Raw genomic sequence first — 18,151 nt, forward strand, 5'->3', positions numbered from 1 at the left:
CAAAGCCCAGTCTCAAATCCAGGTCATTTAACTCCAAGTTCTATGCTCTTTTAAACTCTATCTAGCTTATGACAATTTATTTTTATTGATCATTAACACTGAACTTTAAATTATAAGATTTATAATTTACAATTATAAGAGTTGTTTAAATATAAGGAGAAATATCCAACCCACTGCTTTGTAATTTTCCCTCTATATTTTGTTTCTATTATTTAAGCTACCAGTTCCATTTTGAACATGAGTTAAAAAAAAAAATTCACCAGCTCACAAGATCAGGGTTCTCTCTGTTCTCATTTATTCATTTTGAGGTTTTTTGGTTTATTTGCAGATGGAACTGTTTTGCAAAGTGTTCTCATCCTAAATTGAATTTATTAATAGTAAAATGAAAAATCTAAAATCTTACTATATTATCTATAATCTTATTTATTAAAAAACCACTACTGAAACAAGATTTTCAATACCCATTGTTAAACAGACAATACTGAAAATAAAAGAGCAGTTTCAGGTGGTAATACAAACTGACTAGCTAAGATACACCCATAAAAGATTAGGAACTTGTACAAGACAGCACATTCTATTTAAGACAATCTTTTAAGAGAGGTCATTCAATGATTTACTGCTCTGTTCCTTTTGATGAGATACAAGGAATATATTTAGTAATAAAATATAGTAAAACATTTTACAGTCTGATCAAAATGTAGGGTTCTAAATAGATTACAGTTAAATATTTTGAAATAAAAGGTGCCATATCTGTTTATAATATTGAAAATACAACCATCTTATTTGAAACTTAAAATTATTTTTAAAGAATATCCATTATAAGCAAAAGAGATGCCACTACCACTTGCTCCCATGCTCAAGGAAAGAACAATTAAAAACCTGTTGAAATCAATTTAAAAATACACACTGTAATTCTTTGTCACATGACCTCTGGAATCGAAAGTAAACTGTCAATATGTCACCTCTCACCAACTTTCATTCTTTCCTCTGCTTTCTTTTCAATGTATTATGATACTGCCCTTTATTAGTCCCTTTCGTCAATAATCATGGTTTTCATTATTTGTTCAAAAGGTTCTAGAGATATTCTCCCTCTATTATGTTAAATTCTAAACCTTAACTTTTAATTTTAACATCAAGGAGTAATTATTTTGGTCAGTCAGTTAATAACAGTGCCTGGTGTCAAGAATACCTGAATTCAATTCCAGCCTCAGACATTTAAGTAACTATATGACCTTGGCTAAGTCACTAAACCCTCTTTGCCTCAATTTACCCATCTATAAAAGGAGCTAGAAGAAAATGGCAAACCACTCCAGTATCTTTGCCAAAAAAGCTCAAATGGTTTCACAAAGAGTCAGACATGACTGAACTGACAACACAAGTAATGAATCTAATTCTTCTCTCACTGTCCCCAAGGAATAACCCCCAACTAAAAAAAGGAGGAGCAAACATGCCTCAATGAAACAGGAAAGAACAGGCAAAGCAATACTCAAGATGAAGTATTTTACCTTACTTTTATAGATCAAACCATATCTATCCCATTATTTGACACAAAAATTCAAGATGAAATTCTGGGAATTAATTCACCCACTTCTCCTATTTATACACAACTGAACTGCAGCATGATTGTTACAAAGAATCCTAGAAGAGGAATAAAGAAATAACTTCTGTTCCTTAAAACTCAGTTTTTTTCCCCATCTTAAAAAAGGAAAGATAAAAATAATGCTTAACCCAACTACTTCACAGGGTAGTAGTTAATACCTGAGGTGAGGACTAGAAATTAAAACTTAAAACCCTTTATAAATGTGAACTGTAATCCTCATTTCAGGTACAGTAACTCAGGTTTCAACTACAATTATGATAACCATATCCAGGATTGTTTACTTGACTTTAAGATAAAGTACCATTTCTACCTTGGCTAGTAGATAATTAATAAGCTCCTACGGATAGTATATCCCTCAAGTTATTTGTATAATTAGCCTGAATAGAGTATCTATAAATTATTAAGAGAAAATTAACTAAAATGGTATATATTAAAACAATTAAGTATGACAAATTTGTATTTTACTGATTAAAAATCACAAAAACCTGGCAAAATAAACCAATTAAGTTTATTTCTGCACATTTCCAACATCAACTTACATATGTCAGAATCTTTGCTCTTCTTTGTTTTGTTACTTAGACTTATTTCAAATCTATTGATATCTGGTGAGAGATCACTAAAAGAAAAAGAACAAAAATAAACTGATATAAAGATATAAAATGATTTGACTCCCCTACCCAATCAATTAGATTTAAAACTAGGAATGTAATGCTAAATGATACACGAAGGCTTACAAATAGGTATTCATTTCCTAATTCCAGTCACATTCAATATCTCTCAAGACAATATTAACTCATGACCAGAAGTGGCAAATAAATGTCAATTTTACTTGTTAACTAGGCAATTAGATGGCTCAGTATATATTTAAGAGATGGACCTGGAAAACGAGTTCAAATGTGGTCTCTGATACTTACTAGCTGTATGACTCTGAATCAAATTACTTCAGCTTTTTTGCCTTAATCCCTTAGAGAAAGAAATGGCAAAGCCACTTCAATTTCTTTGCCAAGAAAAGCCCATGGATAGATTGCATGGTCTACAGGTCAGAGAGAGTCAGATACAACTGAAGGACTGAATAATAACACTTGTTTACTGAAGGACCTGGTGAAATGTTCATTTTAATGTGCTAAATTTTTTGAACTTGGAAGACTAGAGTGTAGTGGTAATGGAAGCTGAATTAAATTTTAAAAAAATGATGCAGCAAAAGAGGCTCATTTTTTTTTTTTAGTAAACCAATATTAAAATATCTCCCCTTGAATGTTCATGAATTTAGGACACTAACACTGAATATACAGAAGCTATGAAAAAAAAGTGACAATAGATTTAGATTGAATAGCAAAACAATACTTACTCAAAAACAAATTCTTCTGACCAAACAGGGTTTTGTCCTTCTCTTGCATGTGTTTTTGCTACCTGAACACTATTCAGGTATATGTTACAATATGGATTAGTAAAATGTTTTACTGGAAGTTTATGAGCTTCTTCAACATGTAAAACAAGACTGCTAACCTAAAGGAAAAAAAGTCCTATTTTATTAATAATTATGTAATAGATTCAGAAAATTATCACTTTAAATTCTACTTTTCAAAAGATATTTCTATTTCAAATGAAAATGTTGACTTTAATCTATTTGTCCTTAGGAGTGTTATTATCAGATATAATATCAAATACAACAATATAAAATAATAACTAACTTCTCTCTTCAAATAACATAATCTATGCAAAGTACTTTGTAGTTATCGTTATTTAAACCATCTTTCTACCTTTAAAAACATACATAATTTCAATTTAAGTGATTCCTGTCTTTAAAATAAAAATTGTTACATTTTTGATAATCAAACATGAGCATTTTCTATATACATAGAAAAATAGAATTTATACATGAAACTAATACTTTCTATTACACATAAGTTTATATTTTAAAAAAATTAATGATAGATATATGTAAGGTAAGTTTATAATTTGTTATATTTAAAAGATAATATATTCAACTTGTTGGTTTCAAAGCTGACCGATATGTCTCTCCTTTTGAATATCCTTCTGTTCCTTTCTATGATGTTTACCTCTAAATATTAGTGAGCCTCTTCTTTTTAAAAAAAAAAAATTCTCTATTTCCAAATCCCTGCCTCTTTTTTCCTTTGGGAAAAACCTCTCAGGAAATGCATTTTTTTGGCAACTGCTCATTAGATTTTCATTAATTTTGATGATTCTTAATTTTATAAGTGCTGTCCAAGTCCATATTATTATTGATTGAAGATATTTAACATTTTCCATTTTTTCCAATGGGAGGTGATCTCTATTATCCTGAGTTGTCCCTGACCAAGGCTCCAGAGACTATCCATGGATCACCATCCCCTATCAAGGTGCTGCATTATCCTTCTTTCTTCCCAAGACTTCCTGATCAGGATTCTGAGTGGTCTTATATTCCACCTGGAATTTCCCTGTCAGGATATTATTGCTTCTTTCTCCCTCCTTGTTGGGGATGACATCTGTCCCTTCTGGAATTTCCATTTGGGGGCTTAGCTGAAAGTCACTGTACTTACTCTCCCTACAACTTTCCAATTCAAAGTGCTGCCATGAGTTTTAGGTTTCTTTACCAATATTTTTGCTGGTTTTCTGTCAAAATTCCTCTTTCAGTACAAATTCTGCATTTTGGTGCACTTCTGAGATGGGTAAAAAAGTTTACTGATGCTTCTCTATGCACTGATAAATTGACTTGATGTTCTTAGGATACAGAAATAAAAATGAGATAGTTTGGACTCCTAAATTTTGACATATTAAGTTGTGGAAATGACAGTTTTGACCTACTGAGTTGAAGAAATGAGGTACAGCAGAGAGGTGATGATTCCCTAATATTTTCATAATTATTCAAGGAGAAAAAATGTTTCCTTTGCTATTAAAAACAAGAATATCTTTGTCAAGAATTCACAGTAAATTCAGAAGTCAAAGAATTATTAAAAATTAACTGAAGTAAGATCCTCAATCTCTAGGAAAAATTCCATAGATCACAGTAAGCACATTCTGTACCACAATGGGAACCTTTCTAACTAAATTTTCCAGTTTCTAAAATAGACATGCTTAAAGGGATATGAGGACAATTTTTATCATTATATGTTTCATAGGCATGAGAAGAAAAGGAATATGAAAGTCGCTTAAGTAGACACTAGTACTGAGAGTATGTTGATTGATTCTACTAAGTTGAGTCTCCAGTTAGGCATCAAAAACCAATGTATAAGTCACATGGAAATAGCTATTTACAAAATCCCCCCACCTGGATTTAAACAGAGGGAAATATAAAGAATGACTTGGGAAAGAACCAGACAAAAGTAGTCCACTATAGGAAAAACTAGGGCACATTAGGCTTTCAGAATGGTGATTTATTATGAGATGTTGGGTAGCTACAGCTAGGCCTAGAGTCAGGAAGACTCATCTACATGAGTTCAAATCCAACTTCAGACACTTACTAGCTGTGTGACTCTGGGCAAGTCATTTAAACCTGCTTATCTCAGTTCTTCATCTACAGAATGAGCTGTTGAAGGAAATGGCAAATCATTTCAGTATAAAAGCCAAGAAAACCCAAATGGGATTATGAAGAGTCAGACATGACTGAACAAGAAAATTATGAGAAGCTACTCCAAGTTCCTCGGGCATCACAAAAGAAAGAATCTCTTTAATAGGACCCATTTGAATTTCTATATATTTTTAAAAAACTCAATTCATTTTATTTTTGTGGAAGAATTGGTAACAATTAAAATAATATTTCAGCTTCACTAAAAAAGGATAATCCTTTACAGCTGTCACTGACTCAAATTATAAACAACTTGGCCCAAATACAATTTAATAAACTAACATTGAAAGTTTTCTACCAAGTAAGACTGGACTCTTTCTAATCTCTGTTTCACATTATTATGAGATACAAAAGAAATAAAAATCTAGGAATAATTTACTTAGACCACCTGAATGTTGTGTTTGAATATGATCTCCAAAAGGGATTTCAGATGATGACTAGAAATTAAAACTTCAAGGAATAAAAAAAAAAAGCAAACAAAATGATATTTTCCAAATCTAGGTGCTGTAGTATATTTGAAGCATATCACACAACTATAAAAATATCACACATTTTTATCACAGAATATCTTTATAAGTTTAAGTTAGATAAAGTTGCAATCAACAAGCCAAAAGAAAATTATAATGCAGCACCTGACGTAGGCGTTTGTTAGATGTTCCCGGACTAGTTTTTCGTAAATTGCAAAATGTCTGTAGACCTTTCATCCACTCCTATCAAAAAAGAAAAAAAAAACCCCAATATTTCAAAATAAATACTTTTTTATATAACATATATATGGTATCTAATACGAATTCAATGTTAACAATATGAGGGAATTGTTTGTTTCCTTTTTTTGTTTCTACTCCTTAGTCTCAAATATGCCCTGATGTGTGTATGGACATGTTATATGTATACATACTAAAAACCAAATGTATACGCGTGCAAAAACATCCATATATTAATTCAACTTTCAAAAGATTTTATACACCTAAAGGTTTTTTAAACAAATATCAAGTACTAAAAAGAAAATGGTGACTACTGCATTTCTATTTCATAAAATTTTTTCTCCTTAATGAACTACTTATTTCTACTAAGTAAATATTGGATAAATATTGGGTAAACAACTAAAGCTAGATATGAATGCGTGTGTGTGTTCAAGTGTTTATAAGTGTTTATAATGTCAAATTCTAAAACAAAATGATTAAATGAGTAGTGATCTGATGATAACCATCTTAATTTGTATTATTAAACCATTATGTAGAAATGAATTTAATAAATACATTACTATAGTAAGAGCAAGATCCCAAGAATTTGGTTTCTGTTTTCCTTCTCCTTTTTTTTTAAACCACCTTTTAAAGAAATATTTGAAAGGCTAAAATAAACTTAATGCACTACAAACTGAGGCAATTCTCCTAGCATTCAATTTAAAGTATAGTTTTACTTCAACAACTTTCAAATAGAAGATGCTCTGGGGAAGGGAAATAACAGCTTTGTGCTCATTTAAAAAAATAGTAAGAAGTACAAATATTTCCATTTAGATTACAGATTGCTTGAAAGGTCTGTGTTTTCTGTTTTAGGTAGCTATGTCTTGAGTTTGGAAACTATTTCAGTGAGTTTCCTTGAGTTGTATCAATGTCCAAGGCAAAACCACTGCATTAGAGCAGAGAGTTAAAAGCATAAGCAAGAAATGCAACCAAAAATCAATTATCTAACACAAACCTGAAAATAGTCACATACTTCAGAGAAGTTACTAAGGAGCAAGGGAAGAAAGAATGTAAATGCAATGGAAGAAAATTACAGAACTGGTTATCCACATAATTATGTGACATGCGAAACTTACACAGAGTTGTCCTCAGGATGTGAGGAATATCTTCACATAGAAAGAGGGAACATGGTAAAGTGATTAAAGCAGAGGATCCAGAGGTGCTGGGTTCTATTCCTAACTCCACTTTTTAATATTTGCGACACTGAACAAGTCAACTAAGTTTTCTGTGCCCCAGTTTTTCCCATCTGTAAAATAGGGATATATACCTCAAGAGAGATATTGTACAGGTTTGATTTTTGTACAACTGCTATATAAACAAGGTATTTTAATTGAGAAATTTTGAAAAGCCCCAAGAGAAAACTTGGAATATGAAAAGCAAATGGTCCTTTCAGAATCATAAGCTTGTTACATTCTATCAAGCTTTGTAAAAAGTTTTTTCTGTTTGTTTTTTTGTTGTGAATCAGTGTCACATACAGATTAAGACAAGATGCATAGCTAGAGAATCATTCTTATTATGCCCAGGTGATGGTCATTTTATTATTAGTATCTTCAGTTTCAGACAAAGCCACCTTCTCTCTGTTAATATCTGGTTACCTCTTTCACAGAGCATCAAATATTCACAAAGTGGTCAATAGTAGAGCTATACGTGAATTATACTTCATCACACTACTTGCAAATTACACTTTTATGGAAAAAAGTGGTATTTTAGAGAATTTTAGCTTTTAGGCAACATTATTTCTTCATTAAATCTTGTACATTATTTTTTCAACACACACACACACACACACACACACACACACACACACACACACACACACACACGCACAATGTCAGAAACATACTCCCAGCTACTTAAATAACATTGTGAGCTAAAATAATAAATCTAGGAGATAGAAGGAAGTAAGAAGGAAGTAAATGTGTATACTTAAGTCATGCAATTTTCTTCCTAATCACTAGAATTCTATTTTAGATGTGTAGATTTAAATCAAGAAAAAAAAAATACATAATGTTCTATAATGAAGTCAACTAGTTTGCTTCTATGTGTACTGTGCTGAAAATGTCAAGGAACTTTTTATAGCAGAGATATAATATAAATGAGCTCTTCAAAATCATATGCTTTCATTTCAAAAATATTTTGTTACTAGTGATTTCTTTGTATAAATTGTGAAGAATTTCTTCTGATAAGTTCTCACAAATCTGTTAGTTATGTTTTTTCCTTGGAATAAAATGTGATCTCAATATTCCTTCTATTATTTGAGGCATTCACATAAAATAAGCAAATATGATACAATCTAATATTCAAATTTATATTAGAAAGAAAAAAATTTCTCACCTGTGCTTGCTCAGGAGTCTCTCCTGCAAAGTAAAAGATGTAATGCTCTTCACTAAAGTGCTGAACTACTATCTGAAAACAGTTTGGCCTTTAAAAATATAAACAAAAAAAATTATTGAAAATCAATAATGATTAGCTATATTGCTACCTTACTAACAAAAATGTTCAAATTTTTACAAGTAAACACTTTCAAGATGGTGGAATAGAAGCAGCAACCCAGTTGGACTTTCTCAACATTCCCATCCAAACTACTTTAGTATCTTAAAAAAAGAATTATAGAATGGCAGATCTACCATTAAGGTTGGGATGAGGTTTTTCAAATCTTAGACAACTTAGAGGTAAGCAGCAAAGTCTGTGATATTGGAGTTAGGCCTGGAAAGTGGCTGTGACAACAAATAGCTGCAACTCTGGGAGCCTTTGGCCCAGAGTCAATAAAGATGTTGGACAATTGGTCAGAAAGAGATCATAGGGGATGCTTTAGTGGCACTGGGTATACATAGAACTGACTGGCATGTTTATTATCCATATATAGTTTGGGTCACAGTTCTAGCATGGAGAGAAGCACCTGTGGTTGGACACAAATAATCAGGGTACCTGGTCCCAGTTCCAAGGTAAAAAATACAGACCAGGAGAGTGGTGACCACACACCACCAAAAGTATAGACCCCTAGAACTAGCTCTGAAAAGAGCAGCACCAAAAAGTCTGAAGCCTGGGGCAGAGATTTCACAGACCCAACAGAGTAGAGCATAACTTCAATATCAAATACAAAGAAAATAAACAGAATAAGAACTTGACCATAAAAAGTTGCTATGCTTTATGTCAAGACATAAAGACAACAAGGTGAAAACAATTACAACCAAAATCTCCAAAAAAAAAAAAGGCAACTGGACACAAGTTCAAAAAGAATTACTAGAAAAATTAAAGAGATAAGTGAAAAAAGAAAAATGAAGAAAAGAAATGATAGGCGATGCAAGAAAATTAGGAAAAAAGAAATTAACAGTTTGTTGATGTTTGTCCTTCATTCTTGAAGAAGACTATGACATCAAGGAGGTGATGGCATAAGTACATGAATCAGATTTGAGTGAGGGGTTGCTATGCTAAGTCACTAGTCTCACTTTCTCCAGTTATCTGGGTCAAGTGGTCAGATATGAAGCAGGACAACTGGAGAAGGCCCTGAGTGCCAGCCAATCAGGTTTAAGTGACTTATCCAAGGTCACACAGCTAAGTAAGTGGCAAGTGTCTGAGGGTAGATTTGAATTCCAGTGCTCTATCCTCTGTGCCACCTAGCTGCCCCAACATCCTGGAAAAGAAGTGCCAAAAATAACAACAACAACAACAACAACAACAACAACAAAAAACCATGAAGAAAAAGAACTTGGACAAATGGAAAAAGAGAAAATAATTCCTTAAAAATTAGAATTAGGTTAATTGGAAGCTAATGACTCCATAAGACATCAACAAACAATAAAGCAAAGTCAAAGAAATGAAAACATAAGAAAAAAATCTCTCTGGAATAAATGATTTAGAATATGTATTGAGATTATTTAAGAATTATTGTGCTTAAAAAATAAAAATTAAAAAATATATAAAAAAGAATTATTGTGCTACCTGAAAGCCATGATTTAAAGAAAAAGAGTCAAGATATCATTTTTTCAAGAAACCTGTCCTGAAATTCTAGAACTAGAAGGCAAAATAGAAATTGAAAGACTACACCAATCATCTCTAGAAAGAGATTCCCAAAGCTAGAATAACCAACAAAAATCCTTCTGATGGGGGGGGTGGATATTTAATGAAATAGAGGACTTTCAAGGATTTCTGATAAAAAAACAAAAACAGCTGAATAGAAAACATGACATTGAAATACAATATTCAAATAAAGTATAAAAAATGAACATGAAAGAGAAATCATAAAGGACTCAATAAGCATAAACTGCTTATATTCCTATTTGAGAAGAAATACATGTAACTTCTTAGAACTTTATCATTCTTAGGGCAGTTAGAAAGAACAGAAATGTTTAAGGATCAGCTATGTTAGAATAATCTCAAGAAAAAAAGTAAAATAAAAGGTGGTGAGTAAGAGGAATGCAGTGAGAGAAAGAAAAAGAAATTGGAAGAAGAAAGAAAATCATCTCACAAAAAGAGAGGCAAGCAAGGATGAGCTTTGACTTTGGATGAGAAAATGGGGCTTGGTGTGTCAGGAAAAACTTGAGCCTCATTCTCAATAGAATTGGTTCAAAGAACATAGGTACATGTACATGTATGTAAACTCAGGTTAGAAATCTAACTTACCCCCATAGGGAGAGAAAAGGGGATATGATAAAAGGGAAAGCAGTTTTTTTAATTAAATAATATTTTTCCCAATTACATGTAAACATAATTGTGAGCACTCGTTCTTTTCTTTTAAAGTTTTGAGCTCCATATTTTTTCCATACTCCTTGTTATGGTAAACAAATTGATAGAGGTTATACATGTACAATCATGCAAAACACATGTCCATGAGTCACATTGTGAAAAGATACAAAACAGGCAAAAAAAAAACTGAAAAAAAAGACAGTGAAAGAGAGCAAGCTTTGATATGCATTTACACTTTATCAGTTCTTTCTCTAGAAGTGGCATTTTTCAAACTGAGTCTTTGGTAACTATCACAGATCACTGTATTACTAAGAACAGCTAAGTCATTCAGTGTTGATCATCATATAATACAGTATTCCATCATGCTCATTTTCCATAGTCTGTTCAAGTATTGTTCAATTTTTGGGCATACCTCAATCTTAAATTCCATTCTACCACAAAAAGGAGCTGCTATAAAAATTTTTTTTTAGGAAAATAGGTCCTTTCCCTTTATTTTTCTTATCTCTCTGGGATACTGACCTATTAGTGGAATTACTAAATCAAATATACAGTTTTATAGCCCTTTGGGCATAGTTTCAAATTGCTGTACAAAATGATTGGATCTGTTCACAATTCCTCCAACATTTAGTGTCTCAATTTTCCCATATCCTCCCAATATATTTTTTCCTATCATATTAGTCAATCTGAAAGTGAGTTACAACTCAGTTATCTAATGTGCATTTCTCTAATCAGTAGTGATTTAGACCATTTTATTTCATATGACTAGAGAATGTTTTGATTTCTTCATCTGAAAACTGCCTATTCAAATCCTTGGACGCATTTATGAATTAAGGAATGACTTGCATTCTTATAAATTTGACTTTATATATTTGAGAAATGAAGTCTTTATCAGAGATATTTGCTGTACAAAATTTCCCCAGCATTCTGCTTTTCTTCTAATCTTGATTGCAAAAACCTTTTCTTATAACCAATAATATCCATTTTACATCCCATAATGCTCTCTATCTCTTTGGTCATAAATTTTTCCCTCTCCATAGATCTGATGAGTAAACTATTATTGTTTTCCTAATTTGTTTATGGTATCACCCTTTATTTCTAAATCATGTATCCATTTTTATCATTATTTTTGTATATGATGTAAGATGTTGATCTATACCTACACTGCTTTCCAGTTTTTCCAGTAGTTTCTGGCAAATAAGTTCTTGAACCAAAAATGTGGGTCTTTGGATTTAACAAACACTAGATAATTATGGTCATTTACTACTATGTATTGTGTACCTAATCTATACCACTGATTTATCAATCTATTTCTCAGCAAGTACCAGATAGTTTTGATGATGATTACTTTATAATACTCCGAGATCTGTTACAAACAGGGCACCTTCCTTCACTCTTTTTTCATTAATTTTCTTCATATTTTTGACTTTTTGTTCTTCCAGATGTATAGTTTTCTAACTCTATACGTTAATGTTTGGTAGTTTGATTAGTATGGCATTGAACAAGTAAATTAATTTAAGAAAAAGTATCATTTGTATTATATTGACTTGGCCTACCTAGGACCAATGGATATTTTTCCAATTATTTAGATCAGACTTTTTGTGAGATGTGTTTTATAATTGTATTTATGTAGTTCCTGGGATTGTCTTGGCAGGTAGATTCTGAAGTATTTTATATTAACTCCTGTTATTTTAAATAGAATTTATTTATTTAATGCTGTTGGTCCTTGCTGGTAATATATAGAAATGTTGATGATTTATGTGGTTTTATTTTATACCCTGCAATTTTACTACCATTATTCATTTTTGAAGCAATTTTGAATTCTCTAGATATACCATCATATCATCAGTAAAAAGTAAATTTCATTTCCTCACTGTCCATTCAGATTCCTTCAATTTATTTTTCTTATTGCTAAAGCTAACATAAAATAATAATGAATAATTATGGTGATAATGAGTAGCACCCTTGCTTCAAAATATTCTGGTTGGGAAGGTTTCTAGTTTATCCCCATTACAGGTAATGCATGCTGGTAGATTTAGATAAATATAACATATTATTTTAAGTAAAGCTCCATTTATTCCTATGACCACTAGTGTTTTTAAATAGGAATGAGTAATATATTTTGTCCATGGGTTTTTCTGTATCTACTGAGATACTCACATGATTGTACTCATGTGATCCCTATATTACCATAATCTCTTTGTTAATATTTTATTTAAAAATTTTGCATCAATTATTATTATTGAAATTGGTCTATAAAAAAGGAGAGCAATTTAAGGGATCAAATCAGAAGAAAAACAGACTTCTGAGCATAAAAAGAGGGAGAAGGATTAACAAAAGAAAAAAATTGTTGGAAATACAAAGTTAATAATCATAACGAAGAATGTGACTGAGATGAATTAACCCATAAAACAAAAGCAGCTAGCAGAAGAGATAAGAAACCAGAATCTGATGAAAGATACCATAGACTATTAAGCAATTTCAAAAATTTTTACAGCAAATTACTCAGATAAAGACCTCATTTCTCATTATGTAGGGAACAGTTAAATTTATAAAAAAGCTATCCTATAGGGGCAGTTAGGTGGCACAGTGGATAGAGCACTGGCCCAGCCCTGGAGTCAGAAGTACCTGAGTTCAAATCTGGTCTCAGACACTTAATAATAGCCACTTAACCCCCCACTGCCTTACAAAAAAACTTTAAAAAAAATTCCCCCCCCAAAAAGCTATCCCCCAAATTATAAACAGTCAAGGAATATTAACAGGCAACTACTAAAAGGAGAAATCAATGTCATTTAACAATCATAAAAAAACTAAAAAGTAAAAAAAAAATCCAATCACTTTTGGTTAGAGAAATTAAGTTAATACAACTTTAAGGTATAACTCTACACCAAACAGAAATGACAAAGATTAAACAGTATGAAAATGCGTATACTAATGAATTGTAAGTAAAGTTGTGGTTCAACCATTCCAAAAGAATAATATCAATCTATGCCCAAAAGACTATTTTTGATCCAGCAATAATATCACTGCTAAATCTATACCTTAGACACACACACACACACACACACACACACACACACACACACGCACGCACAAAGGGAAAAGGACTTATTTATATAAAAATATTTATAGCAGCACTTCTTGGGGTGGCAACGAATTGGGATTTTAGGGAATATCTATCAATTGGGGAATGGCTGAGAAAATCATGGTATATAATTTTGATAGAATACTATTGTACTATAAGTAATAAAGAGCAAAAGAATATGAACTGATGTAAAGTGAGCAGAACCAGAAGATCACTATACACAATAACAGCAATATTGTCATGATCAACTGTAAAAGAGTTACTCTGATCAATACAGTGATCCAAATTAATGTATAAAGAATCATGATAAAAACTGCTAGGGACTTCCAGAGAGAGGACTGACAAACCCTGAGTAGAGAGTGAACAATAAAACAATTACAGATATAAGAATAATCTGTATAAAGAACAGCTACCACTAAGATAACACTAAGTATAAGAAGAGTAGAGGGCTCACAATAGGGCTGAAGGGGTCCTCAATCTTAAAAAACAAGAATACACCACTCACCCACAAAAAGTCATTAGATTGAGCTGTTAATAGACTTTGGGAGAGGGGAAGGAAAGAAAGGAATGGATAGGGAAAAGTCTGGTGGCAATAATGGGATGAAAATTCCAAAACTGGCAAGAAAAAAAATTCATCTTACCTGCCAAACAAACTATCATGAACAACATAAACAGAACAAACACTGAGATCTATTAATCCTTTTGGTTTTGTGGCTCGTTTTTCACTTTCAAAATAAATAAGCTGGGCATCATTTCCCTCTAAGATAAAATATAAATTTTTCCATCGTTTTCCTTTGCCTGCCAAAAACAAATAATTATTTTCATTTTTTCTCCAATAAACATTAAAAGTTAAAAGCCAAACCAATGGAAATGGAAATTATGTATTGAACAAAATTTTTGAAACCTTCCATAAAACTAAAATCTTAATAATTTTCCCTCTTAATTTTAATCTTGTATACACAAAATGAAGAATTCTTACCAAATGAATAAAATGCCTAGAAACTTCTTAAATATATCTTCTGTTCAAAGTATTCAATGGCAAATTGCCTTATGTTTTTAAAGTTCTTTATAAGCTTGAAAATAACTTTTCTCTAGTTTTAGAGAAAGAAAAAAGATCTCCACTTCATAATAGCTCTTTTCCATATCATAATGCCTAAATGAGTAAAACTTCAATGAATCAAGGTATAAAAGCACTTCAAAGAATAATAATAATAATGGTCAATATTCCATATAAGGGGATGCTCCCTTTAAATATTGCAAAACACATAACTTGTATTAGCACGAAAGAGTATTGTATAATACTTAAAGTGGTAAGAGACTTAGGAGGTCAGACAGATTTGTTCTTCAAACCCTAGGTTGGAAAAATGAACCTAAAATACTTAAGAGGGGTTTTGTTTACAAATCTTATGCTTTTGTTTAAAAAAGCTAGCTGAGACTAGCTGAGAAAAATTAATATTACATATAAGCATGCTTTAAAAACTCTTTCATTTTATGTCTAATATAAATGACTCACTTTAAAATAAGTAAAATATAAAATATTTTAACCATATAAAAACCATACTTACTCTTTTTTAGAAGATAGCCTTTCTTAACAATATTTTTATAAAAGGCATCCTTTGTTTTGCGACGAATTGTATTGTAGATTTCTTTGCCATCTACTGAATCATTAAGTACTTGTTCTTGATGCTGATTTAAAAGAAAAAAAGAACATACATACAAATGTTTCTCAATCACAACTCTTTGATAAATCTGAGGCAAATCTATGTAATGATTATTTAAGGAAAGGATATGTGTGCCCACAATAAAAAATCATGTCAAATCCTCAATTTACATAATAGATAAGGAGAATATTCACATATAAAGTATTCTTGCTTTGCAAAAAGTATTGGGAGAGTTCTTAAATATCACGAGTAACCAAGTAAAATGATTTAATTTACAATAAAACATGATATAATAAAACTCACATATATAATTTTGGGGGGCAGAACAGTTTATTATACATGCAAAGCAATGTAAAAGTTGTAATCAGAAAAACGCATAAATGACAGATAAGAAAAGGTTGGTCATGTAGGAAGAACTAGGAATAGGAATAACTATTAAATTCCATTATAACTTTGAATCCTGAGGAAAGACTGCCTGTGTTGAATTTACAGAAGAGATAGGAATTACATGGACAGGTGGGCAGGAACAAGAAGATCAGGTTCATTACTGGAAAAGGCATTAATAGTAGTGAAACCACCCATCTATTGGAATGTGGGAATATTATTCTAAGGAAATGAGGGCATTAAACCAAGAGGACAAATAGAAAAGAGGCAAATACAACTTCCACTCTATCAGATTAATTTCATTTCTATCTACCAAAATAAAACTGCATAAATTGGTATTTATTAGCCTTTATTTCATAAAGTATTATCAGACAACTTCTCATATAATCTCTGAGGAAACATAAGCCAGACAAGTCAAACCACCATGATCAATTTATCCAAAATCTCCTTTTAACCCCTGATAAGAACAGTCCAGGGCATCAAACACAAAAAGCCCTAAGAATAACAGTGCCCCCTAAACCATCAGACTTGCTTCCAGTTTAACCCCTACAGTTATCATTAAAAGGAGAAATCACTATGGAGAGGGAATCTACCCTTCTAATCACTAACTGCTAATCAAATAGGCACAGGAAACCTGGTAATGGTGGTCCTCCTTGGACCACTATTCCTGCTCCCAGTCCAATCCCTATAGTCATTATCTAGGGAAACAACACCTAAAGAGGAGCCACCCAACTATCACCTACAAGAGGGTGTGCCAGTCAAGTTGAAGCAGCTGGGCACTATGAGGGAGAGACAAGAGGCAGCAAGTGCCCTACAAGTCAAACCACCATCTTGACTACTACCTCTCCCGCAGAACCTGAGGACAGCTGAAGATCCTAAACCCCAAAGCCCTGGGAAAAGTAACATTAAATAAATGTTTTGTTGCTGCATCCCAATAGATATGGAATTTTTCTGACTTGCAGTTATGAGTTCCTGGAAAGCAAGAACTGACTCAACTTTTCTATTTGTATCCTTGGCACTTAGTTTTGCACATATTAGGTAGTTATTAATAAAATGTCTTATTCATTCATTCATTCATCATTCTTTTACTCATGATGATAACCACCACTGGGCATACAACATGACCAGAATAAGATCATGATAGCAGGTTTCAAACCCACTCAGTAAAGGAAAAGCGTCAAAGTCCTTGTTCAGAGAGGGGAATGAAACAGGAGAAGATTTAAACTAATCCCTAACAAGAAGTGAAGTATGGGGTTCAAAAACTTATTTTAAAGCTGTGAATTCATAAAGGCCAACTGAGGGTAGACAGCAATATTTGTAGTGAACTCAGTCACTGAAACTACAGCAAAGTTGACAAGATTGGGAGAAGGAATGGAAAAGATACTAAGTAGGAAGAGTGAAAAGAAAAAGATTCAAGAATGGAAGAGAATGCATTGTTGAAATGACTCATTATTATGAAAAAAGGAAGGTAATGTCAAAGCAGTAGTAAAAAAATAGGAAATAGATTTGAATTAAAAGACAGGAAACTGATTAGACAGAGGCATGCTATAGGATAAGTCAGACTTCAACTCTGAAGTTTTCTAATTCATAAAATGAGTATTGGGGCGGCTAGGTGGTGCAGTGGATAAAGCACCAGCCTTGGAGTCAGGAGTACCTGGGTTCAAATCCGGTCTCAGACACTTAATAATTACCTAGCTGTGTGGCCTTGGGCAAGCCACTTAACCCCATTTGCCTTGCAAAAAAAAAAAAAAAACTAAACTAAAAAACTAAAAAATGAGTATTGAATTACATAAGCCCTAAATTATCTTATAGTTTTCATTAAATAGTTTTAGGTAATAAAGTTTTAAGTATAAAATGTGTAACCCCTAGGATAGATAAATTAGAGATTACTAAATACTTGTTCATGGATGGAGAAGGAGGTCATGGGAGTTAAATTGAGGATCTGAGAGGCCAATGGACTAGGGTTCACAGAATCTGAGTTCATAATTATTAAGGGCATGACTCTAGGTAAGTCACATAATCTCTCTTTGTCTACTTTCATTACATGTAAAATGAGAATATTTGTACTCTCTACTCTGGGAAGTTCTTCTAAGAAAAATGATATGTAAACCTATGGAAACTATTATTATTATTATTATTATTATTGTTGTTGTTGTTGTTGTTGTTGTTATTATAAAGGTCATCAAAATGAATGCATAAATCACTAAGGATTGTACATGAAGTAGAGAATACTGTAAGTCAAATATAGTTATATGAGGCAATTTGCAGTATTCGGAAGGCTCAGACAGAAGAGTCTGCAATCAGAAAAGATCTTAGGTTTGCTTAGAGGAGAATAAAGGAAATAAGATAGGTTGTTTTAAGTCCAAAAGCATACTTAATGTAATCCATGAGGCTAAAATGAGTTCACCATCTGGTGCTGTGACATTTACC

The 18,151-nt window shown here is 32.0% G+C and overlaps 1 protein-coding gene across 2 annotated transcripts in view; it reads right to left on the minus strand.

Moving 5' to 3' along the window:
• RASA1 (RAS p21 protein activator 1) overlaps nt 1-18,151 on the minus strand; it is a 289,596-nt gene that overhangs the window by 14,767 nt on the left and 256,678 nt on the right. For both annotated transcript variants that reach the window (XM_074208475.1, XM_074208477.1), the window contains 6 exons: nt 15,242-15,362; nt 14,318-14,474; nt 8,243-8,330; nt 5,798-5,875; nt 2,949-3,106; nt 2,140-2,216 (listed from right to left, as the gene is read on the minus strand). In XM_074208475.1, the coding sequence (XP_074064576.1) occupies nt 2,140-2,216; nt 2,949-3,106; nt 5,798-5,875; nt 8,243-8,330; nt 14,318-14,474; nt 15,242-15,362 (679 nt within the window). The remainder of the gene's footprint in view (nt 1-2,139; nt 2,217-2,948; nt 3,107-5,797; nt 5,876-8,242; nt 8,331-14,317; nt 14,475-15,241; nt 15,363-18,151) is intronic.

The sequence above is a fragment of the Macrotis lagotis genome, chromosome X (assembly GCF_037893015.1).
Source record: "Macrotis lagotis isolate mMagLag1 chromosome X, bilby.v1.9.chrom.fasta, whole genome shotgun sequence".
Lineage (NCBI taxonomy): Eukaryota > Metazoa > Chordata > Mammalia > Peramelemorphia > Peramelidae > Macrotis > Macrotis lagotis.